The 23,535-nt window shown below is 36.4% G+C and overlaps 2 protein-coding genes across 2 annotated transcripts; one reads left to right on the top strand and one right to left on the bottom strand.

Moving 5' to 3' along the window:
• Positions 1 to 5,908: 5,908 nt before the first annotated feature.
• On the bottom strand, positions 5,909 to 16,440 carry LOC103850335 (sulfate transporter 2.1). The gene is made up of 10 exons (XM_009127072.3): positions 15,953 to 16,440; positions 15,800 to 15,848; positions 15,210 to 15,658; positions 14,551 to 14,781; positions 14,339 to 14,465; positions 7,242 to 7,528; positions 6,948 to 7,141; positions 6,749 to 6,843; positions 6,461 to 6,537; positions 5,909 to 6,371 (listed from the first exon to the last, which is right to left on the bottom strand). The coding sequence occupies exons 1-10, from the start codon at positions 16,343 to 16,345 to the stop codon at positions 6,240 to 6,242; spliced, it is 2,034 nt and encodes a 677-aa protein (XP_009125320.1). The 5' UTR covers positions 16,346 to 16,440; the 3' UTR covers positions 5,909 to 6,239.
• A 246-nt stretch (positions 16,441 to 16,686) lies between these two features.
• On the top strand, positions 16,687 to 23,376 carry LOC103850336 (probable inositol 3-phosphate synthase isozyme 3). Its single transcript, XM_009127073.3, has 10 exons — positions 16,687 to 19,712; positions 19,895 to 19,963; positions 20,875 to 21,010; positions 21,202 to 21,449; positions 21,579 to 21,805; positions 21,897 to 22,012; positions 22,103 to 22,279; positions 22,542 to 22,730; positions 22,856 to 22,918; positions 23,004 to 23,376. The coding sequence occupies exons 1-10, from the start codon at positions 19,525 to 19,527 to the stop codon at positions 23,121 to 23,123; spliced, it is 1,533 nt and encodes a 510-aa protein (XP_009125321.1). The 5' UTR covers positions 16,687 to 19,524; the 3' UTR covers positions 23,124 to 23,376.
• The last annotated feature ends 159 nt before the right edge of the window (positions 23,377 to 23,535 follow it).

Here is a 23,535-nt window from a genome sequence, read left to right as displayed (position 1 = left end):
TGTTCTGTCATGTATATATTTTTGTTATATTTTTAATATTTAAGATTTATATATATATATATATATATAATTATTTTAAAGTACATGTCATGTCATGCCTTTCCATTCTTTTTTTGCAAAAATAAAAATATTTAATTTAAACGAATTAAATATTTTATATTTAAATATATAATGTATTTTGACTATAGACATTAAATTAATTATACGATGAAGTTAGAAATATTGAAATTCAAGATTGATTGTTAATATAAGAAATAAATTTGGAGTAGTAAGTATTAAGCAATATATATATATATATATATATATATATATATAAGTTAACTAAACTTAATTATGATTCAACTATTCTTTTTTTTCTAACATCAATTTATTTTATTAAATTCCAGTTGAGCATACATAGTCCCTGTGCAGGAAGTTAGTTATTGCGACATGTATCAAACTGTGAAATTCAAACAAATGATCATCAGAGATATTGAGTTTTGCCGGTTTATCTGCTACCATGTTTATTTGTCTTCCTATCCAATGAAATTCAACAGCTTCAAACTATTCTTTTATATTCCGAATATTTTGAAGCTTTCTCCATCTTTTTTCTTTTAATTTCTACACAACTATTTTTGGACAATATACACATTTTCTCTCTATATAAGATACTATAATTAAAACCAAAATATAGATATTATAATTTTTTTGACTAAAAACTTTCAAATTAAAACATAAACAAACGATTACATGAAAAGACAATAGGTCTTATAGTTGGTAAAGTTTGCATAGATATATACTATAATGGTTAACTGGAAAAATATGATATACACCAAAAGTTTATTTCTCAAGCATAAACCCAAATCTTTTAAAAATTCAAAATATGTATTTTTCTTGTTTTCTTTCTTTCTTTATTTGCATCATAAAATAAATGAGTAAGTATGCAATTATTCATTTGAGAAGGTTATAATTAAAAACTTATCATTTTTTGCTCTGATTTTAAAATGATTATCCTTCAGTAATGCTTTAAGATGTATAATCTTAATAGCTTGTTGATAAATCAAAATGGAACTGTTACAAATGTTGAAAGCAAACTCCATTTTCACTTTTTAATGATGTTCTAATATCATTGCAAGCGAAGCCACGATTCATCATCGATAATTTTTGTTGCGAGATTAAAAACGCCAGTAAAAAAAACTTTGAAAATGCCAGTAAAAGAAGATTTGTATTCGTTGTGATTATGACCAATCTTCTCATGTCTACTGATTCTTGTAATATTTAAATGGTTTCTGGTAGAAGATAAAATTGAGGGGTGATCAATTAAAAAGGAAACTGTTAAGTGAAAGAAGAATGAGGAAAATTATTTCTAAGCAAGCAAACCTGAAGTAGAGTATCTCTTGGTATATTAAAAGTTAACTCCACTACAACTAAGAATAATAGTGTGTCGTATGGTTTTCTAAAATCAGAGCATTCTTTTTCTTAATTTGGTTCTTTTTCTGTTGCATTATCTTCCAACCTCCCCACTCTTACAATGTCTACCACCATAACTCTTCCCTCTGTTGAGAAACCGGATACAATACAACAGCCTCAGGAAGCTCTACATAATGTGTTTATATCAAAAAACAACTAAGAGTCTCAAATAGGAATCAAAAAAATTAATTTGCATAGTCAGTCTTGGGAAACATAGTCTCATTTTACTTACATTAGCGGAAGCTTGGCTAAGTTTGCAAAGATCATATTGCTGTTCAAGAATTCCAGCTCTGGCCTACTCTATTCTTCTACAAATTCAAGAAAAGCACAAACAAATAGCAGTAAAAAGAGAAACAAAACCATGGAAACACAAGAATTTTAAGATCATAAATTGGGTCTTAGAACATAGTAAACGACCTCTGCATTATGTGGCACTGGCACCATTGTGCTTCATATTTAAAAATACTTCATCTTCAATATTTTCAAGTTGATTCAGGTCAAGCAGTAACTAACGCATCCCTCATGGCAGCCATCTTAAGGGAAGTATTGATTTTGCAACCAATAAGCATGCAAAAATCATGATAGCAGATAGCTTGAAACACCATGATTCTTTTCGACAATAGCTTTAAACTGTTTTGTTCCGCAGAGGAATCTATACCTAACTATAAGTGTTAGGATTTCGCTACGAAGGCAAATTACGAACAACGAACCTCAGCTTTTGGAGACAATTCCTTCAAGATCAAGTAGAGCATTCTCCAAACCATTGTCTTAGACTGGAAAACTTTGTAACAAATTGAATTTTTTTTTTCAACCTGCACATGAAGAAAAATGAGAAAACATGGAAAACCTTTAACTCCACTAATACGAATGTCGCTTTAAACTGTTTTGTTCCATAAACATATAAACGTTCATCAGGGTTTCAGATGAATGAAACTGGAATGCATGTAACCATAAAAACAACCTTGGTGAATGACTCCCCTTGGTTAAGTAAATAGAGAAGTTTCTTGATGACCTACCAAATTTCATTTGGAAACATCTAATAAGCTGCTACATAAAGAAAAGGATAATAACAACAACAAAGAATACACAATAGTAAGCTTTAGTGTTTACCTGAAGCACCTTGTAGTGTCAAATGTGATTCGCTGCAGTTTCCAGGATGGCCTCCAGTCGCCATGTTCATCTCCTCATTTTTTTTGGCTGTGAAGATATGATGTCGTTGGAATCTGTAGTTTATCGGTAAAAAAAGTTAGTTGCAAAAAAAGGACTTTTAAAATACCATGTAAATGTGAGGTTGATTAAACCCACCATTGAAAAAAAACAATGTGAGACACATAATCATCAGAACACCAGTTTCAAAAAAAAGAAAATTTTAGAAGAAGCAAGACGTTAGAACACTTACTGAGTTCTGTCCAACAAATGAACTCTGAAGGCCATCAAAAACTGCAGTGAAAATAAATGAAAATAAAGTAATGTATGTACACCATTGAAAAGAAACAGCCAAAGTTTCATGGCACATAAGCTTGAGGGGATGGATCAGTTTTCTCCACTTGTGACTCTGTTGAGTCATCTTTTTCTTCTTAGTTGGGTCAAAGGGTGCGAGCTAACAATGAGAAAACAATTAAAACCACCAAATCAGAAAAAGCATTAAAAAGACCATAGTCTAACTTGAGCTATGTCGAAATAATTAAGATATGAAAGGACCTCTTACATAGCATTAACAGAACAAAACTTAAGAACTGGAAGGAAAGTGAAACAGAAACCCCAGCGTCCAATCTATGGGATGAACACGATTGATGCACTATTTGCCATGTGTAGAACGTTTGGCTTCTTGTGCTTCGCCACTGTTACTTGAGCCGTCATTCCCTCATCAGCAAGGTCTCCACATCCTTTCGAAGATACATACAAAACATTTTCAGAGAGAAAATGTGGTTTCATCCGTGGGACTGTCAGAGGTGGTAGAAAGAAACAACTTTTGTAACAGTTATAGACCAAAAAACGCAGTTCGTTAACGACCAGGTGATATACGTAGTTAGGCATGTTGATTTGAGTGGCATATCTACAGCTCAAGTTCTAAGTTGGCGGATCCTTTGTCTCAGGCTTAGTTACCTCCTCCTCATTCACCAGCTTAGCAATCTCTGGGTTACAATCCAACTTGCAACAATAAGCAAAATAAATATGATCAAGAGTATCACTGAAGATTCCTTTGGCATCTTACCAAATACAGAGCAAAAAGAGAGAATGAAAACATAGCTCCCAATCACTCACCAGTTCATCTAGTCCATTGAGTCCATTGTGGTTGAGAAGAAATTCTGAAGGCTGTAGTTAGGTCCTGGTTTGAGTTGACGCTCGTATCGTGGAGCACGATTAGATGAGATGAAGCCTTGCATCATGGAAGAAAAAAACGAAATTGGTTTAAGGAGATTACAGTGGAGACAGATGGAAGGAAACATGAAAAAGTAGCGAGAGGACACATACCAGTTCATCGATGAGCGGATATCATGGCTGTCGTTGTCGTATGGAGGATGTAGACTATGGTTCGAAGTGAACTGATACAAAAGGATTTATATATGTGAAGAAATAAAGGGAGGTGGAAGGATGCATCTAATTAAGATGGGATTGAAGAATGTTATAGAATGATTGGGAGTGGATGATGATTAATATAAGAGAAACGGCGATTTGCAGTCGAATTGATTCCGATGAATTGGAAGAGTCAAAGATGACCGTGCTCTTTAACGATGGGCCAATTGAAATAGATGAGCAGCCCACAGATGTTGACCCATTAATACATTATTAATCTGTTATCGATTAATAAAGGTTGTGACATGGCCGATTAAAGCTTTTTGATTGGGTGAATTTTTTTATCGACGTGGACACCTTAGATTTTAAGCTTATTGTGCTTTTAGTATTGTTAGATTAATAATATGATTAATTTCTTTTGTTTTATTTTATCTAATTAAGTGTAGAATTTGTATTTTTTTAAGTCAAGTTGTTACTAAAACGGATCAAGTTGGCTAATTGGCCGTTGTTTTTGTAGTTTACATTGTAGAATTTGTATTTAGTATATGAATCTGTAGATGTAAAAAAAAATGAATCTGTTTGAAAAATAGTAAATGAATTTGATGATAATTAATCACTTCTTATATTCTTATTGGATAATTTAGTTTTATTATGTATAGAAGTTAAGTAATCTTCACTTTTTTACCTCTTTTACTTAGTTCAAGTTCTTAATGAAAAAATAATTAAATGTCTATTTTCTATAGAAGAATCTAACGTCAAACAATAGCTGATATATACTGGATTTTGGATTTTACTTTAATGGTTAATAAAATAGAGAGATCTTTAATCTTTTATTACTTGACAGAATAAAGAATTAGTTTCTTAAAAGTAGTACTGGTGAGAAATGGCAATATAATTACACCAATTTAGAGTTATGGTATTATGGTAAGTGTTGAATTACACCAAAGAAATGAGCTAGCTTCGGACTAGATGCCCATTAGCTGGTCTAGACCGCAAATGGCCCAAATTATTATATGGGCTTTAAGAGTCCACAGCACTTTGAACTTTTGGGGTTTTAGTCACATACCTCATTGGGTTTCAGTTCAGTTTCTATCTTTATGAAACAGTATCAGTAGTAAACTAGTAATGTATCATAGACTACTACATATAAGAAAATGTATCTATAAGTAAATGTGAATATCGATATACGTCCTTTCAGAATCATCGCCATTATAGTAGCTGAACGCATTGGAGGAAATTGGTCAATATCAATCTTTAAATAACGTGATGAAATTATATTGTAAAAGCAAAACAAAAAGAGTTTCATAAAGCCTCTGAGCTGTAAATTTGATGCAAGACCTCTACTTAACTATACATATGTAAAGAGACTCATAACTGAATCTTAGATCCATAACATAGATATTAGTTAATATAAATACACACACATATATTGACCGGATAAATAAATAAATATGCACCGGACCACAACCGCAACATGAAGTATTAGTTAGTGGTTTTTGTTTTTAGAATTGTTAATTAGTGATTCAGATCATATACTACTACTAGTTAACACTTTACTAGTTTTAAATAGACAGGGACGAGGAAACATGGACCTCGGCAAATCGTAATCAGATTCAGTGAACCTAGACGCATATTGTTGAAGCCGTGAGGAATCAGGAGAAGATCGTGATTAAAACAGTAGCTCCCATTAACTCCAATAATTAAAACTCAAAAAGTGCATTAGACTTTTAAATTGGGGAACATCATTAGCCATCCCAATATAAACGTCTCCTCTCTTGAATTTTCCAAGTGACATCAATACTTACCCTATAAAGTCCCTCCACTAATTACGTCTTGTTCAACGGATTAAGATACATTGAACTTAGACATGTGTGTTTTGTATTCATATTCGTTTCTAGATATAATACGAAATTTCGTCGAAACATTAGTGATGGATCAAGACTTTGCAGACACAAAATTAGACATATTTAACACGATAACATTAGTACATTACAACTACCAATATATATTTCTCGAACTCACACTTACATATTTATACATTGTTTCCAAATCGCATGCATTGTTTTACACAGACCCATGCATCGATCGTCATACTACAGATTGCATGACTTTTATTTAATCACGACCGAGCTTACGTACCAAGGCACTCTACATTACACATACGTACTTAATAATTATACATCATCACATGCCACGTCGCATTTAAGTTACTAAATTGAACTCACATAAAATTCACATGCAACACTCCGTAAAACATGCATGTTGATTAGATCTCAAACTTTTAATCCAAAGCAAGCATCGACAGCTTCTCCGATTGTCAAATAAACTTTGCCACCGATTTTGCTGATGAACTTTGTTTGATTCAGCTTGTGGATCACTGTCCACTTAGGGTTAACGATCACCAGCTGCAACACAAACAAAATGATATTTACTTTTGTCTTTATTTTTTATACAGTACATGGGATTATTATAACTTTGTAAGAACAAAATTTACCTCAACACCATTTTGGATTAGATTGTTATGGAGCTCCACCAAGGCAGTAATCCCCGATGTATCGACGTTTATTAAATCTATAAATTAATAAATAGGAGTAATGTTAGAACAAAAAAAATATTTCCCTATTGTAATTATTTTCGATATATAATAAGAAAAAAAAGAAGGTTTGAGACATCTTTCGATAGTCGGTAAAACAAGTAAATTGTGTATATCGATCATTGTTTAAAAGATGTGGTAAGTTATAGTATAATATAACTTTACATTATTGTATGTAAGTCAACTTACTTGACATATCAAGGACGACAAAGAGGATATTTCTCTTAGCGTTGCTCTTTGTGTTTTCATCACCTTCTTCTTCCTGCCTTATCCATCCCATAATCCTACAAGCAAGCATATTTGCATGGCATGGTTGAATATATGTACTCCAAAAACCTTTTAAATTTGAAATCAAAAAATTTGTATCCAAAGATTTATATTTTATTACCTTTCCTCAATGGAACTAGCATTAGCAAAGCACAACAAGGCAGACTTGACACGAAAAATCAACACTCCGGGAGTCTTAACCGACATAGGATATTGATCAGTATCTGCAAAAGTGTCGGTCCCGGGCATTCTCCCTAAGGTTTCAATCCCTGGTCGAATAGATATGAGTATGATCTTCGCGAACGAAATAACTACCTGCACAATCAAATAAACTCTTTCTAACAAATATAATAAGAACTACTATAACTTTATTTAGTGGTATCTAGCTTGCTTTAAACTTCATGTTTATTAGTACCGCAACGAGGAGTCCGATCTCGACAGAACCGAATAAAACGCCAAAGAAAGCTCCAATCAGAGCAAGAAAGTCCAGTTTATCGATTTTCCAAATGTGAATAGCTTCATCAATGTCAATTAATCCCGGAAGTGCTGAGAGGATTATGGACGCGAGGATCGCTATCGGAGTATAGTAGAGAAGTCTCGTTAAGCACTCGAGTGCTACAAAAACTGTAACCGCCATTACAATGTTCGACATGGCCGTCTCACATCCGGCAGCGAAGTTCACCGCCGTCCGAGAGAAAGAACCTAATTAAAGCAAAATTATGAAAAGGAAAAGAGTCGTTATAATTATGTCATGCATATGAAAAACGTCAAACTTGAATAGAGAAATTCATTACATGTATCTATAATTTATTTACGTTTTTTTAAAAATGTTATTTTCTAATAAATCTTAGATTTTAATTGATAAGTTTTAGGGAGTCTAGAAATCAATACGTATGCAAATTATATTCTTTTTTTTTTTTGAACAACTGAATATATTAGAACTTAAAAACTGAAACAAATGAAGGTTTAGACCCAAAGGCTAGCCCATAACAAAGCAAGAAGGAAACGGATGGGCCTTAAGGGCCACTTTAGCTAGATAGTCTGCCTCTCTGTTCTGGGAACGGGAGATATGCAGAAATTGGATGCGATCAAAGTTTGCTGAGAGATGCTTGATATCCTGAAGAACACCATAGATCTCCTTGATCTGACTTTGGGTTGAGATTGCTCTGATGAGCGTTGCGCAATCGGAGTGAAACGAAACTGACTTCTTCCCTAGACTTAGGGCTTCTTTGATTCCTTGTCTGAGCGCCAGCGATTCCGCCATGAGGGGGGAAGCCACATTGTCTATGATCTGGGATCCTGGAGGAGAGTTGGTCCCTAGATCGTTGGTGAAATGCCAAGCGATACCTGCTCGGTTGGAGGAGGCATCCCACGCTGCGTCTACGAAGCAAGAGGGGTATGATTGGATTCCTGGTATTTGTCGTCGGCTTGGAGCTTGGGGGAATACTTGGTTTCTCTTCAATTGATCGGTGCTCTGAGCTAGGTCCCATTCAAGTGCAGCTGCAAGCCCTTTTGTCGCTATTTCGAGTGGTTGAGCCGTTTTATCATCGAAAATCAGCTTGTTTCTTGCCGTCCATAGTGACCAGCAGATCCACGGGAGCACTGGTGATCTGATGCCTGTAGGAGGGAGACAGAGGGCGCTTCGGAATTGCCCCATATAGGATTCAAAAGTCTCTGCATCAGCTAGGTGAACTGATGAGTTGAGAGGAATGTGGCGCCATACTTCTTTGGCAAAGGGGCACTGGAAGAATATATGGGTAGCTGATTCCTCTTTCTTACAGCGGGGGCAAGCAGCAGCATTGATCATACCTCGACGTTGGAGTTCTGATCCTAGAGGTAAAGCTCCCTGTATAATCGACCATAAGAAAAGCTTAAGTTTTGGCGCTGTTTTGATTGACCACACATCTTTCAGCCAGTCGAATTCCAGGTTAGGAGGAGGATTTGAGGTTCTCTGTTGCAGGTGTGTGTGTGCATTGAGCTGGGTTTTAGAGTTGTAACCCGACTTAGTGGAGTAGACACCAGACTCAAGGGGGAGCCACACGTAAATATCCTCTGCACCTTCCTTGCTTGGCTTAAGACACTGGATCTGCTTTGTAAAGTCTGGTAAGAACTTATCGATCTTATCCTTGTTCCACTGAAGGTCATCCGTTAGTAGATCAGAAACTCTGAGGTCCAGTCCCGCCTCTTGTACTGGTCCATAGGGCTTTAATGGGGCTTGGAGTGAGATCCACGGATCCTTCCAGAGTCTAGTGTTCTGACCATTGCCAATTGCTCTTCCTAGGTGTTCTTGGAGTAGGTCTCTACCGTGCAAAATGCTCCTCCATCCATGCGAGCAAACTGCTGGGGTCTGTACATCCAGGAAGCTTTTCTTATGGCAATACTTCCCGGTGAGTACTCTAGCTAGAAGGCAGTGTGGTGATGTTAATATTCTCCAAGCTACTTTTGCAAGTAACGCTTGATTAAACCGTTGGATATCTCGCAACCCAAGACCTCCTGCCTTTTTTGGTCGTGTAAGTTTTCCCCATGCTACCCAGCACATGTTCTTCTTGTCAGGAGATTTGTCCCACCAGAAACGCGTTAATGATGATTGGATTCTGTTGCAGAGGCTCTGGGGTAGTATGAAGCAAGACATTGCATAGGTTGGGATAGCTGTAAGGACCGCTTTGAGCATGGTGAGCTTGCCTGCTCTCGAGAGGAAGCGTGTTGACCAGTTCGCAGCTCTCTGTCGGATTCTATCAACTATCGAGGTAAATAAATCCTTCTTTTTTCTTCCGAAATGCTCTGGTAGGCCTAGATATTTACCCATCCCACCCTCCTTTTGGATCCCCAATAAGTCTTTTGCTGCTTGTTTTACCTCAGGGGGTGTTTTTGATGAGAAGTTGATTGCAGATTTGGCAATATTAACCTTTTGACCTGATACACTTTCATAATCTCGCAGTATCCGTAGTAAGGCTAGGCAGCTTTCTGAAGTTGAGTTGCAGAAAATCATTGTATCGTCAGCAAAAAGTAGATGATTGACTCGGGGGCAGCCTCTAGCAACTCGAACTCCCCGCATTGATCCTTCTAACTCCGCTTTTCTGCAAAGGCCTGAGAGGACCTCTCCGCATAGGATGAACAAGTACGGCGAGATCGGATCTCCTTGCCTGATTCCACGGTGAGGTTTGACCAGACCATAGACTGAATCATTTATCAGATAGGAGTAGGAAACCGATGTGATACACTGCATGATCCAATTGATCCATTTTTCATGAAAACCTAGGCGTTTCATTACTTGAGCTATGAACTCCCATTCCACTCTGTCGTAGGCCTTTGACATATCCATCTTGACTGCCATTGCACACTGTTTTTTAGCTTGTGAAGTCTTGAGAAATTGCAGTACCTCATGCGTAATTAGAACATTATCTGTTATTGCCCTTCCAGGAATAAAAGCGGATTGGTTCTCTGAGATTATGGAGCAAAGTATGGGTTTCAGGCGCAAGGATAGGAGCTTAGAGATGACTTTATAGTACACATTGCACAAAGCTATAGGTCGGTATTCATCCACTCTTTTCGCTCCTAATGTCTTAGGGATCAGCCTAACATGAGTCACATTCAATGTTGGTGACAATACGCCCGTGGAGAAGAACTCTTGGATCTCAGTGATGATCGATTGGCCGATGGTCTCCCAATTTGAGTGGAAGAAACTTGCTGAGAACCCGTCAGGCCCGGGAGCCTTATCTGCGTGGATTGCAAAGAGTGCTTCTTTTATTTCAGCCGGTGATGGGTCTCTGGTAAGCAGCTCGTTCCATTCCTGAGTTACACAGGGCTTGAGCGCTTGGGAGATCGTTGAAGAAATTTCTCCTCTTTGATTTGCAGTGAAGAGGTTGTCATAGTAGGAACAGACTAACGCTGAGATTTGGTCTTCTTCATAGACAGGTATGCCATCCTTATTCTCCATAACCGTTAGCCTGTTTCTTGCCTTTCGCGTCTTTGTCACTGCATGGAAATAGCCAGAGTTTGAGTCTCCTAGAGTTAGCCAAAGAAGTCGACTTCTCTGTTTCCAGTATGCTTCTTCTGAATTATAAGCTTTTAGGATGAGTTTATTGATATCTTGGATCCTGTCCTCATCTGGGTCGTCCTTAGTCATCTGATCATCAAGCTCTACTCGTAGATTCTCAATGGTTTGTTTGCTATTTTCCTGGAACAGCTTGCACCATTTACAAATTGCTCTGCGGACTAAGACGAGTCTAGCCTCTACTCCAAGGTAAGTACAGTTTTGCCAGATCTCCGCTACCAATTCTTTAATCTCTTTTTGATCTTTTAGGCGTCTGTCATAGCGGAATAAGTTATGGCCTTTCTTTCTTGTTGTATCCAGGTAGGAGAGGATAGGGCGGTGATCAGATCCCTCGAATTTAAGATATTGACAGCGGCAGGAGGGGAAGAGCTCCATCCATTCTGGGTTGCTCATAGCTCTGTCGAGGCGACATCTAACAAGGTGTGCACCTCTTTTACCCCTCCAAGAGAAAGGGTTACCAGAATGTTTGAGATCAAACAGGTCATTTTCAGATAGGAATGTTCTGAAGGCTCCAAAGGTGCCTTCTGCTCTCTCTGGTCCTCCTTTTTTCTCACTATTATCTTGCAGTTCATTGAAATCCCCTGTTAAGAACCAAGGTTCCTTTAGGTTAGCATGTAGAGTAGTTAGCTCGTTCCAGACTGCATTACGTTTTGTGTGATCAGGTTCTCCGTAAAGAAAGGTAGTCAGGAAGCTCTTTCCTTTGGAACTGATTCTCGTTTCAATGAAGTTGTCTGTCGTAGAAAGGACAGTAAGATCAATGTCTTTTTTCCAACTGAGAATCAGACCACCACCGCCGGGGCTATGGGGGGGAACTATGCAGTTATTTTCCTCTTTCAGCCAGGGGAGTTCCTTCCTAATCATCTCTTCTGAGTTCTTTGTTTCCATTAGGAACACTATGTCAGGAGACTTCCTTTTCCGAAGCTCCTTCAGACGCTGGACTGTTATGGGGTTCCCCAACCCACAACAGTTCCAGCTCAGAACGACTAAGGAGCCTGGGGAGGGGGAACCCGAAAATCCATTTTCTTCTTCGACATAGCTGGAATTAGTTGGATAGGTGGGTTCTTTGGGTTCTCTGATGCCTTGTTACCCGACTTTGAAGCTTCCCCGCGAGTACGTCCTTTGTTTGGTACATCATTCTTTTGTTTTTTGTTAGCTCCTGGTGAGTGAAGAATTTGTGATAATCTTCTTTTCTTTGTGCTGGCTCCTCGCAGGACATTAGTTCCGCTTCGTGGTGATCTTGCTTTATGATGTCGCACCGTTCTTTCCCTTACTTTGTTTTGGAAGTCATTAAGAGTTTCTTCCTCCTGCAGCTCAGGGATTAACTGTTGTTGCAGAGGAGATGTTTCCGTCGTCTCAGGGGGGCTAACAATAATTGATCTAATGCGTGCAGGGTGTTCTCTGACTTCTTGCACCCGGAGAGTGTTAATTTGGGCAGGTTCAACACTATAAGGTGGGTCAAAGCCTAGATCTTCTTCTTCTCTTGGGATGGGGGTGAAGATTTGGTCTTGACGTAGTCCCATAAGAGACCCCTCTCCCGGTGGGCTTATTGACTTGATGCCTTGCTCCCAAGGTGAAAGCGGGCGTCTCGGGGTTGTTTCCGAAGCTAGGATTGAAGCTGCTGTCTTTTCCACTAAGCCTGACGCCTCACTGTTAAGGACCCGTTGTCTCCTAGCTGCAGCTTCAGTAGGATCTGAACAGCTAAGGTATTGGAGTGTAACTGCATTAAGATCCTCCAAGACTTGCTCTTTTGATCTAATAGTGACATGGTTATGTCTTGTTTCTTCAGGCGCTAGGTAGTTCTCTCGGCGGCCTTGGGCTTTTAGCAGTGCAGCTGTGGTCTCTTCTACCTGGCCTCTATCATCTCCAAACTTTACTCTCTGCCTTCTGGCTGCTGCCTCTGTGGGGTCTGAGCAGCTCAGGTACAGCATAGTTGCTTCGTGAAGGTCCTTTTGAATTTCCTCTTCAGTTTGTTGTCCCTCTGAGCTTTGGTGGTATTGGAGTTGTAGAGGTTCGGTTCTGGAGTCACGACGCTCCAAATGATTTGAGCTATCTTTTTGTGCTTCAGGGACCGTTACTGTCGTAGGTTTTACTCTCCATTCTTTGAGTTCCCTTTGTGGGAAAGGGGCCCGCTTGTAGTGTTCTCTTATTGCAGCTGGTTCTCTTCTTGTTGTGTAGGAAGGAGATGAGTAGATCACGGGTTCCGGTTCTTTGAGGTTAGAATCTTTCCTCCAAGTTTCTGCTATATCGCTTTTGGACATCATGTTTTTTGTGGGAGGTGGAACTCTTGTTTGTTTTGTAGCGACTCTAGTACCAAAGCTATTGCCATGTCTGTCAACTCTATCTTTGAAAGGCCTAGGGCTTCTGGTTTCTCTGGTCGTAGTCCCCTGCTTTTCTCCCTCACGATGCAATGAGGTGTGATCTTGTTCCATGTTGCTGTAGAGGAGGGGTCTGGCATTAGAAAGATCTCTCTCGCTCATCTCTCTCACCTTTGTTTCCTGGTGCTGAGTTGTAGCTTGGTTATCTCCTGTGAAGCTAGGACAATCTTTCTTGAGATGGGAGAGGGCATTGCAGAGGGAGCAGTGGTTCTCTAGGCGCTCGTATTCCAGATGAATTAAGCTTTCCTCTCCAGAGTCAAACTCGACGATGGATTTTTTAACCAATGGTTTAAGTCCATCGACTAGAACCTGGATTCTCGCCAAGGTTTTTGTGAGCTCATGATTCATGAGTGTTCCCAGATCCTTCCCTATGTCGCGCAGCATATCTTCATGCCAGAAGTGGAGGGGTAGTCCTTTTATTCGGATCCAGAACGGGATCTGCGAGGGGAAAGTCGCTGAGATGACTGGTTCCCATCGTTGGAGTATGACCATCCAGTACGCAAAGTGGTAGGGTCTGTTTTCCAGAACTCGCTTTAGATCTTCTTCTCTTTCAAATCTGAATTGGAAGCAGCCATTTCCCAGATCTGAGCCTGATACTCTCCCTTGTAGTTGCCATTTGCGTGGGAGGGCAGGGATAAGAGCCCAAATTCTCTGTTCCTGAGGGTTAGTGGTTCTTCCAATCAGTGTGAGCGCATTATCTTTGATGAGAGCAGAGTTATCAACGTAGGGCGCCTTGATTCGTTTGATAAGAGGTTCATCTTTCTCTACCAGTTGGTTTTTGCCTTTCTCATCCCATGTCAATCTTCTTGCCATCTTTACTTTTCAGTAATCTGGTGAGACGGAAGTCTTGTTCTGCACGGAAGTGGGGATGTTAGATACCAGCTTGACGTTTCTTGAGTGTATTAGATGCTAGATGCAAAAGAAAGCCGTAGATCTGTGTACGTATGCAAATTATATTCATCCACCAAAAATGACTTTTATGAGTAGTACCTCACGTTCCACTTAAAAAGTGGTCCATAAGTCAATTGTACATAGTAGGATAGTGGTATTTCTATGTTTAGAAAAGATTAGTTAATTAATTACCAGTAGCAGCATAACAAGATGTGAAGGAGCCAATAACATTCATAAATCCAATGGCCACCATTTCTTTGTTTCCATCAAGTCTATACCCTTTAATTCCGGCGAAGGACCTTCCCACCGCAATGGCCTCCTGATAAAAATAGAAACAAAATTAATTAGTTAATCAAATTTGTATTAGAAAATAAGTAATTGTTACTGAAAGGTTAATGACTTACGGTTAAAGCAACAATGGCAACGATTAATCCGATTTTAGCGATATGTCCAAGATGAGGAGTATTAAACTCAAGATCGTTAATTGAGATGGGATTAAGACCTCCTTTGATGTGCTTCACCGTCTTCACGCCATGCTCGTCGGCTTTAGTGAGAAACACCATCAACGTTGACACTACGACGGAAATCAACGGAGCTATTGCTGGTAGCCAAAACAGCTTTTTGTTCTTCTTCCCCTGATATATAAAAATAAACTGAGTGCTAAATTCACTTATAATCGCTATCTATTTCTAGAAATCTCCGCTAAATATTTTTATTGATAGAAGCCACATTACAATGAACTCAAATTTAAGTATATATTTACATGTGTGCTTCTTTGAAATGAACCTAAAATTCTAGATAATAATATCAATAAACACAAGAGTTTGGTAAAAGATAACGAAAATGTTATATTTCCAAAACGTGAAAAAGTAATATTTAAATATAGCTGATTACCAAAAATATACATATTTGAATATAGAATCATAAAATTGTATATGTCATCATACTTGTTATGAACTCAATAAACAACAATACTTGAAGTTATTGCTAATTGGTTAAATCCAAAACCCATAATTAAAGTAAGATTTAGTGCTATATATAACGTAACTTTAAATTTACTTACGATGAAGCGAGTGATAAGGATAAAACTGAGGAAAGAACATCCGAGGATGAAAGTGTGAGGACTCCATTGTTGATGACAAGATCGCCAGACAGCTCGAAGAACAGATACAATGTCAGTGTTCGTAGTGAAGTTAGTGATACCAAGCAAACCCTTAAGCTGTTGGAGTCCTATAACAATAGCTGCACCACCCATGAACCCTACTATAGCTGCGTGCGACAGAAAATCCACCAGAAACCCTAATCTGAATATCCCGAAAGAAGCTTGGAAGATTCCAGCGAAGAAAGTTGTGGTCAGGACGAGTTTCTTGTAGCCCAAGGGATCTGTTTCTGGATCGATTAGTTTCTGCAACATTGAGGATACAAGGAGAGATACTACAGCCACTGGTCCGATTGCTATCTCTCTTGATGTCCCCATCAATGCGTAAATCAATGGTGGTACCACACTTGTATCTATAAATGTGTAACGGTCCACATATAAGTATAGTTATTTGTTTTTGTGAACAAAAAAAAGTGTATAGTTCAAGAATATTAACACCCACAGAAAATATTGTTCAGGAGATATTTTTTCTTGTATTTGAAATATAAACTTACATAGGCCATATTGAGGATCAAGCTTTGCAAGAGTGGCATAACCAATGCTCTATAGAAAAAGAAAAAGAATTAAAATAGTTAATTAAGATCTCCAAGAGGATCAAAAGATTATTATTTTGTTTATGTTATATATAAATAAATATATATATATACCTGAGGAATGCAGAGGCTAGCGAGAGTTAAACCAGCCATGAGGTCGTTCTTGAACATGGTGAGTTTGTAGTTTCTGCACCAACCAAAGATTGGGAAAACGGCTTGGAGGATAAAGAGGATTCGTTTTGGGAGAGGCTGTTTTCGAAGTGATTTGAACTTTTTGGCTTTGGTTAGGTAAGATTCTTTGACTTGAGTCTTAAGCTCTTGCCACGGGCTTGGTGGTTCAGGGCAGTCAAGCAGCCATTTTGACCGGTCAAGGTGGTCTTGACCGGCAGGTGCGGGTGCAGCTGAACCTGAGTTGGCCATGGACATCTGGATCATGCGTGCCGAATTTGAAGTGTTTGGGAGAACTTGAGAGAGAGATTCAAAACTCTCTGAATCTCGTTCTTTCATCTTCTTAATTTCTGCGGTTGCGTGGAAGTTTACCTATGAAGAGAAGCTGTGATTGAGCATTCAAAGTGTGTTGATGCTGAAGTGAATGGACGGACTCGCTAATGCTTATATACACATGAGTTAGTGGAATCTCATGGTGTCCATTTTTTGTTAATTAAACCAAAAGCACACAAAAAAACTTGTTAAAGGTTAAAGGCTAAATATATTAAATTGAAAAGAAGGCTTTACAACAAATACAATACTTTCCTGTACATGAAATGAAATATCTTGGGTTATTACTATCATAAGGAAGCAGATTGAATATGAATATCTTGATTTTTCAGAATATCCAACGAGTAAAAAATGCCTATAAATTAAACATATGGGTAATTATTAATTACTTTGGATACCTGAGAATGACGTGGTAGGTGAAAATGAAATGGTGCTTTTATCAACACGTTTTATGATCGATAGGTGAAAACATAGTTTATGAGGTTTGATAGATAAATCTGATCATAAATTGTTTCGACCTTGAATACTTGAAATGGTTTATATGTTTACATTATTCGGACTTGTGGATAGGCCAATGATGGAACGTGTGATGGGTTTTAAAAGTGAAGTGGTTATGCCACAGCCAATAGATGAAATGTCTTTGTCTTGGTCGGAGCAAGTGGAGATGACACTATATGTGTGCCTCGAACTTCATGGGTCTCAATCCAGACCAAAGTCAAAGCCCTCGAGATCTTTGTTGCGCATGTATTTATGTTTTCCTTTTAGCGAATTTTAAAGGCTTCGACTGGTGACATGTAGTATTAGAGTTGAGTTACAATAAAATGTATGATTTGATGTAGTTTGCAGTAAAAACTATGTGGTATAAACTGTAGATTTATGTAGTGAGTTCGCAGTAAAAATATGAGTTACTATTTTATCAATATTATTGATTGGTAACATTTTTGATGTATAAGTTACAGTATATATTATTTTTTAAAATATAAATAATATTTTAATAAGAATAGTGAAAAAATAAAATTCATAAATATAAATAATATTTTATTATTATATTAAATAATATAACTAAACGTAGGGCTAAGTGCTTATATGTATTGTAAATTGTTAAAATTGTTAATATTCAAAAGGTAGTGGGTAGTTAATTGACAAACCCAAAATTTTCAATAACTTAAATCTTAATACATGATATTTTGGTTGATGTAGATTTAAGATTTGAGTTATCATTTTTACAAAGGCTATAAGTCAAAATTGTAACTCAATAATAATTAATTATAACTCAAACACAACTTCAAAATCTTAAAACTAATTCATGATTGGTAACATTTTTGATTTATATGCTCAAGTCAACTTAAATCAAGTGTACTACATGTTACCAATCAAAATTTGTATTCTTTTGAATATCCGAAAATGTAATTATTCTTCAGTTAGAGCTTAAAATTGGGAAATTAACCTAACGTATAACCGTTCAACTAAGCAATTTTGAGTAGGCCAGATCAACAACATGTGCTGTCTCCTTTGCAACAATAACATTGTGAACACAAACATTTTAAACATCTTTTTAACTCTGTATCTTCTTAATCACAGAAAAGTTTTGAAATTAAAATATAGTTTGTGAGGAGAAACACATCAGATGGAAGACAACTGCATGATGTTTGGCATATGGAGTAAGCATGGGCATACGGATCACTTTCCTACTAAATAATATTAGTAATAAATAAGTGACATCTTGTTTACATTTGCAGCAGATGTAAGAAGTAAGAATCTGATGCGAATATCATCGGGGTCCATATATGAAACAAATTTGTGACATCATGGTTTCGATTTGGATAACTCTAAGTTTTGTTCCTCGACAATTGTTAGGTTCTTTTCCAACTCTTTTAGTTTAGGTACCTATGAAACAAAACAAAAATCTGAATCCAAAAAATTTATTATTATGAAAAATTAATGAAACTTAAAAACCTTTGTTTGATAGATTTAGGAACAAAAAGAAAAGAGAGAGAGTAATTTTTTCCTTTCAATGTCAAAAGTCTACGTGGAGTTGAGTATTATATTCGACGAGTTAAGTTGTCAGCAATACTCACCTAACTGTCAACGTAATCCATAAACACGTTTCATTTTATCTACTCGCACGTGTGTTCACCGCGCGCGTACACGGTAGATCCTGATAATCTTCCGAAAGTTAGATGGGCTTCAAAGATGCAACAACAAAAGCCCATATAAGTTTGGACCTTAGTATTTTACACAATGTTAACTTCATATCTTCGCCATAATCCAAAATTTACAAGAAACAAAGATCTTTTGATTGCGAGTATTCTATTATATTCTCGATTTTGGAAGTTGTTTTAAACAAACTCGATAAAATCAAATGTTAAACCATTGAATACACCAAACAAAAAGATATACGCAATATATACTCACTGAATATATCATATAAATTTATTAGATTTTGTTCGTCAACTTGCTATATATGTCAAGAATAGGTAAACTACATTTTCCAAAGTCTGATTCTTTGATTATAAACATTTTAAAATGCCGAAAATTTGTTTTAAAATAAATATTATTTTTAATATGAAATTTATTTTTGTGAGCTTTTTTTATGAATCATATTATGTAAAAAATATAGTTGTTTAAAAAATTAATTGTTTCCTTTAATAAATGTTTTCTTTTTTTTATATATGCTATTTGAAAAGAATTAAAAAGTAAAATCTAAAAAATTACATATATTATCTTTAGTTCATTAATGTTACTCTATGATTGATCAACCATTGTAACAATTAACATAAGCGCCAAAAGTTAGCAAAAAATTTTTTTAACATAAACGCATATAGTGCTTTTTCAAATAATATTATAGAAAATATCTTGTGATTTGTCATTTAAGACAAAATAAATCTTAATTTACTATATTATTTTCTAGTCAAATAAGATTCGTTTCCTTTTATAGTGTTTCCATTCTAAGTAATTTATTTTTAAAAATGTCTTAAGAATTAATCATTTTTACACTCTATAAAACATAATGATAATAAAAGGGAGAAAAAAACTATATTGACATTTATGGTGAAATAATAATACTAAATGTCCATTTGTCTATAAAAGCGAGTTTGGTCCTCAAATCGCAAAGCATTCAGAAGCATCTCCTTCAGAAGCATCAAAAACAGTTCTCAAAGTTTCCTTCAGAAAAAGATTAGGCAAAAATGTTCATTGAAAGCTTCAAGGTTGAATCTCCAAAAGTGAAGTACACGGAGAATGAGATTCATTCAGTGTACGACTACCAAACCACTGAGCTTGTTCATGAGAGCAAAAACGGCGCGTATCAATGGACCGTGAAGCCAAAAACCGTGAAATATGAGTTTAAGACCGACACTCATGTTCCTAAACTTGGGTTTTTTCCTCTTCTCTAATACCTTCTTGCTCTTATATTAATATTCGTTCTTCTTTTATAATTATATTAACAATTGTATCATAGGGTTCAATATTTTTTCTTATATTGTTTTTTTTTTGACTAATTTTTTCTTATATTGCTTATAAACTATGTTTTTGTTTTGTCTAAATCTATTATCGCAGAGTGATGCTCGTTGGTTGGGGAGGAAACAATGGTTCTACTCTTACCGCTGGTGTTATCGCCAATCGCGAGTGAGTAAAACTGTTTATTCTTGATTATTCTCTGACAAAATTAATTGTTGTTGTTTAGTTATAATACTACTGTTTCAAATGGGAATAAAGTTCTGTTTGTGTCTTATCGCTAGTGGATTAATAAATGAGTAATTCTTAGGTTCACCCCCTAGAGTGAACCTCTAGGTTCACCAACCAATAGTGTTTGACTATTTGATATTTGATATCTTTTAAAAAAGGAAACAACATTGAATTTCCAAATAAGATTATCTTCTTAAAATAAAACAATAAAAATACATAAAAATAGTTACAAAAAATAAATAAATAAATATTTTTAAGTCTTCAGCAAAATACTAAACCCTATACCCTAAATCTTAAACCCTAAACCCTAAACCTTAAACTTTGGATAAACTCTAAACGTTTGAAAATCTTAAACCCTAAATCATACATTAAAAACTAAATTTTAATAACACTAAACCCTAAATCCTAATCACTAAACCCTAAACCCTTGGGTAAACCCTGAACCCTTGGATAAATCATAAACTGTAAATCAAAAATATTTAAAATTAAACTCTAGAGTTTATGATTTATCCAAGGGTTCAGTGTTTACCCAAGGGTTTAGGGTTTAGTGATTAGGATTTAGGGTTTAGTGTTATTAAAATTTAAACTATTTTTATGTATTTTTATTGTTTTATTTTAAAAAGATAATTTTATTTGAAAATTCAATGTTGTTTCCTTTTTTAAAAGATATCAAATATCAAATAATCAAATACTATTGGTTGGTGAACCTAGAGGTTCATCCTAGGGGGTGAACCCAAGAATTACTCTTAATAAATTATTTCATATTCCCGCAACTGGATATTATTCTATTCTATGCACAAGTTGGGATTTATTTTTTAAATAACAAAAATAAATAAATCAATTGGTGGCAGGGGAATATCCTGGGCTACGAAGGAGAAAGTGCAACAAGCTAATTATTTCGGGTCATTAACCCAAGCATCCTCTATCCGGGTAGGATCATTTAATGGGGAAGAAATCTATGCTCCCTTCAAAAGTCTTCTCCCCATGGTACAATATACTTTTGTTTTTAAAAATTTTACTTACATATTTGTGATGTTTTACACGACCAAAAAATTAGTGTTATTTTACTAGCTTTTAAGAAAAATAAAATAATATGTTTAAAATTTATAAATATAGTACTACTTATTCTAAGAGAGAGAGAAACAAATAAAATTACTAACGGGTTCTGAATATGATAGGTTAATCCGGAAGAAATAGTGTTTGGGGGATGGGACATAAGCGATATGAACTTAGCAGACGCTATGGGACGAGCCAAGGTCCTAGACATCGACCTCCAAAAGCAGCTGCGTCCGTTCATGGAACACATGGTCCCCCTCCCTGGAATCTACGACCCAGATTTCATCGCAGCTAACCAGGGATCCCGTGCCAACCACTTGATCAAAGGCACCAAGAAAGAACAGCTAGAACAAGTCATCAAGGACATCAGGTAATATAACGGCTTATGTCTACAATTTGCATATTAATTTTAGTCATTATTTTCATTAATATGTGCGGTTTGTCCAAATGAATACAGCATGATCGCTAATTAAAAGAAAATTCATTATTTTACAATCAGGGATTTCAAAGAGAAAAACAAAGTGGACAAGGTGGTGGTGCTATGGACGGCCAACACAGAAAGATACAGCAATGTGGTGGCTGGTCTTAACGACACGACGGAGAATCTCATGTCATCTTTGGACAAGAATGAGGCTGAGATTTCTCCTTCTACACTCTACGCCATTGCTTGTGTTCTTGAGAACGTTCCTTTCATCAATGGAAGCCCACAAAACACTTTTGTCCCCGGTAATTAAATAAACTATAGATAGTATTAACCATAATCACTTTCCCATAGTTAATCACATTAACTAAAATAAAAAATGTACATATATCACAGGGCTTATTGAATTAGCAATCAAGAGAAACAGCTTGATCGGTGGTGATGACTTCAAGAGTGGTCAGACCAAGATGAAATCTGTCCTCGTCGATTTCCTTGTCGGCGCTGGAATCAAAGTACATACTAATAAAAGTTTATTTATCATTTATATATACTAATGTTACAAAATGAAACTAATTGCATTTATATGTACGAATATGCTATAGCCAACCTCGATAGTGAGCTACAATCACCTTGGAAACAACGATGGCATGAATTTGTCGGCGCCGCAGACATTCCGGTCTAAGGAGATTTCTAAGAGCAATGTGGTCGACGACATGGTTGCTAGCAATGGTATTTTATTCGATTCCGGTGAACACCCTGACCATGTTGTCGTCATTAAGGTGATTAATTATATTTTACTTACAATTATTAATCATATGTTTGACTTACCCTTTTAACAAGTTCATCTAATATGAGTATATGACAATATCCAAAGTACCATAAGAACATATTTCCAAGAACAACACAACTTTTTTTTACTTATATATATATGATAGTATAGGCTAATGTTTCTAAAATGACAGAAAGTTAAGATATATTAACGTTTAAAACGTATAAGTTGGAATATATACATAAAGAATGTAACACTGGATGGTATTGTAGTATGTGCCATATGTTGGAGACAGCAAGAGAGCCATGGACGAGTACACGTCAGAGATTTTCATGGGAGGGAAGAACACAATTGTGATGCACAACACTTGTGAAGACTCTCTCTTGGCTGCTCCCATTATTTTGGACCTTGTTCTTCTCGCCGAGCTCACCACCAGGATCGAGCTCAAGGCCGACAATGAGGTTTGCTATTGTCTACAACATCATTAATAACTCAATGATTTCGTCATGTTCCTAGTTCGTTTGTGTTTGCATTTGTGTGAAACACATCGAGGCATTAGTAATTTATCTTAATATTTGCTTTGCAGGGAAAGTTCCATTCTTTCCATCCAGTGGCTACTCTTCTGAGTTACCTCTCCAAGGCACCATTGGTAAGGGAACCAAAGCAAAACATAATGCCGTTTCTGAATGTTTGCAACATTATTTAAATTAGTCACTCAACTTTAATGAATGCAGGTCCCACCTGGCACGCCAGTTGTGAACGCTTTGTCGAAGCAGCGTGCAATGCTTGAGAACATACTCAGAGCTTGTGTTGGACTTGCTCCAGAGAACAATATGATTCTCGAGTACAAGTGAAGAAGAGATCAGTCAGGAGATCCGCTTCATTTAGCTTTGCTTCATTTTATGTTTTCATGAATAAGTACCTTTTTATAAGGGTTGACTTCTTATTTAAGCCTTATATTATATATTGCCGAGCCAAATATTGGTGTCTCGTGCTGAATTAAAAGTCGTTAACAAACGTGAGGTCTGAGATCCAGATTTGTATCGTTTTTAAATAATATTTTTCTGTTTCATTTCAGAACATAACTAAAAGCCAAAACTATTCTCTCTTTTTTTTTTGTCAACAACACAGAACTAATATTTTTATCATATGATTTTATTACTTAGTTGTTTCTTTCTGTAAATATGATTTACTTCTGACTATTACTTGGTTGCTTCGTTTTGTACATATGTATTTCTGTAAAATTTAAGAGTTTGATAAGTAAAT

This window comes from Brassica rapa, chromosome A02, assembly GCF_000309985.2.
Source record: "Brassica rapa cultivar Chiifu-401-42 chromosome A02, CAAS_Brap_v3.01, whole genome shotgun sequence".
In the NCBI taxonomy this organism is placed as follows: Eukaryota; Viridiplantae; Streptophyta; class Magnoliopsida; order Brassicales; family Brassicaceae; genus Brassica; species Brassica rapa.
The sequence above is the reverse complement of the archived record's forward strand: the minus strand, read 5'-3'. Positions and strand labels throughout refer to the sequence as shown.

Coding starts and splice junctions, on each gene's coding strand:
- LOC103850335 (XM_009127072.3), bottom strand. CDS start 16,345: ATGAAAGAACGAGATTCAGAGAGTTTTGAATCTCTCTCTCAAGTTCTC. Junction 6,538..6,748: donor TGTCGTCCTTGATATGTCAA/GTAAGTTGACTT, acceptor ATTAATTTATAG/ATTTAATAAACGTCGATACA. Junction 6,372..6,460: donor TAATCCAAAATGGTGTTGAG/GTAAATTTTGTT, acceptor TTTGTGTTGCAG/CTGGTGATCGTTAACCCTAA.
- LOC103850336 (XM_009127073.3), top strand. CDS start 19,525: ATGTTCATTGAAAGCTTCAAGGTTGAATCTCCAAAAGTGAAGTACACG. Junction 19,964..20,874: donor GGTGTTATCGCCAATCGCGA/GTGAGTAAAACT, acceptor AATTGGTGGCAG/GGGAATATCCTGGGCTACGA. Junction 22,013..22,102: donor TTGTCGGCGCTGGAATCAAA/GTACATACTAAT, acceptor AATATGCTATAG/CCAACCTCGATAGTGAGCTA.